Source organism: Neophocaena asiaeorientalis, unplaced genomic scaffold, assembly GCF_003031525.2.
Source record: "Neophocaena asiaeorientalis asiaeorientalis breed wild unplaced genomic scaffold, Neophocaena_asiaeorientalis_V1.1 scaffold1, whole genome shotgun sequence".
In the NCBI taxonomy this organism is placed as follows: domain Eukaryota; kingdom Metazoa; phylum Chordata; class Mammalia; order Artiodactyla; family Phocoenidae; genus Neophocaena; species Neophocaena asiaeorientalis.
This window is the reverse complement of record NW_020171981.1, coordinates 3,040,319-3,041,798: the sequence shown is the minus strand read 5'-3', so window position 1 is coordinate 3,041,798 and position 1,480 is coordinate 3,040,319. Positions and strand designations below refer to the sequence as shown.

Here is a 1,480-nt window from a genome sequence, read left to right as displayed (position 1 = left end):
CTTCTGCGGCGAGGAGGGCGGCAGGCGGAAGCCGTAGCCGTCGCCGTAGAGCGGGCCGCCTCCGGCCGCCGCCTTGTACAGCGAGTCCTCCAGGTCGGACTGCAGCGCGGCGGCCGAGTAAGTGCTGAGTGAGCGCACCGAGCCGCGCTTGTACAGGCCACCAGCGCCCGGGTAGGCGAATGGGTCGCCGGCGGCCGCGGCCAGGCTCAGGCGGCCCTCGTGGAGCAGCCCGTAGGGGTCGGCGTAGAGGCCCTCGCCCTTCACCAGCACCATGCCGCCCGCCTTGCCCGCCAGGTCCTCATCCGGCTTCACGTCGCGCCGCTCCAGGATGGCGCTGGGGCTCGGGCTAACGCCCGGTGCAGCGGGGGCGCTTCCCAGCCGCTCGGCCGCGTGGTGCACGGGGCTGCCGGCGTAGGAGGGCGGGCGCCCCCCGGCATACGACAGGCGCGAGCGGGACGGCGAGCCCGACGGCAGCCCCGACGGTAGCCCCGGCGGCGGCGAACCGGAGGCCAGGTGAGGCGCCGGCGACAGGTTGTTGAGGCGCCGCGTGGGCGATGACTCCCGCGACGCATACACCATCTCTCTCTGTGCAGAAGACAGCCCCCGAACCCCACAGGGCTGGTCACAAAGGGGGATCCCTTGCTTCTTACTTGAGGAGCCAGCAGCTCCCCCCTGACGCTTAGGAAGTCCCTTCTGTTCTCTGCCTTCCCACCCTCCTGCTGCATCTTGGGCCCCTTTCCCTTCAGGGCTCCCAGCACGGAGGAAGAAGTGGTGGAGGGAGAGGCACCAGAGGAGCGACCCCCAGCCCACCCTATGGTGGGGGATGGGAAGCGAAAAGGTAAGGGGTGGTTCCTGAGAGAGGTCTCCTAAAATATTTAGAGGCGGGTTCGAGAAATCTGATCGGACAAGAGGGGAAGGTGGCAGATGAGGGGAAGGACTCCTCCATGACTCCACAATTAATGGAGGCCAGCCTCTGCTTCAGCTTCCATATTCCCTTCTCCAAAGCTGTCCCTGGTGACAAGTGGCTAGACTCTGTGCTCCTGGACCCCATCTGCCCAGCCTCCCCAATGCCCGGGGCCTCCCCAGCCATACCCGGAGGTCCCCGTTGGTGAGGTGTGAGCCAGGGAAAGCGGCGTAGAGTGGCTCCTTCCTATAGATCTTGATAATACTGCGGTCCTGGATGTCCCTGGGGGCGGGAGGGGTGCAGAGGGTCACCATCCCCCAGCCCTGTGATGAGGAGAGGAAGCTACTCCAGGCAGACGGAAGAGGGGTGGCCAAGAAGGGCCGCGAGCCCCAGCCCCTTCCTAACTCCCTGCTCAGTGGATTTCGTGCCTCGGACTGCCTGCCACCAACACACACACGCTCGGCAGCTTCCACCCCGTACAGCTCCTCGGCCTCACGAGCCATTTTCAGGTTAGCTCAAGCCAAGGCCAATCAGCAGGGGTGGATGATTTAAAGGGAGGGGGTGGGGCCGGGATGG

General features: G+C 66.1%; 1 protein-coding gene across 1 annotated transcript in view; it reads right to left on the bottom strand.

Annotated features, from left to right (window-relative positions):
• SRCIN1 (SRC kinase signaling inhibitor 1) overlaps positions 1-1,480 on the bottom strand; it is a 35,885-nt gene that overhangs the window by 19,464 nt on the left and 14,941 nt on the right. Inside the window, exons 6-7 of the mRNA XM_024744886.1 lie at positions 1,093-1,186; positions 1-585 (exon numbers count right to left, since the gene is read on the bottom strand). Of these exons, the coding sequence (XP_024600654.1) occupies positions 1-585; positions 1,093-1,186 (679 nt within the window). The remainder of the gene's footprint in view (positions 586-1,092; positions 1,187-1,480) is intronic.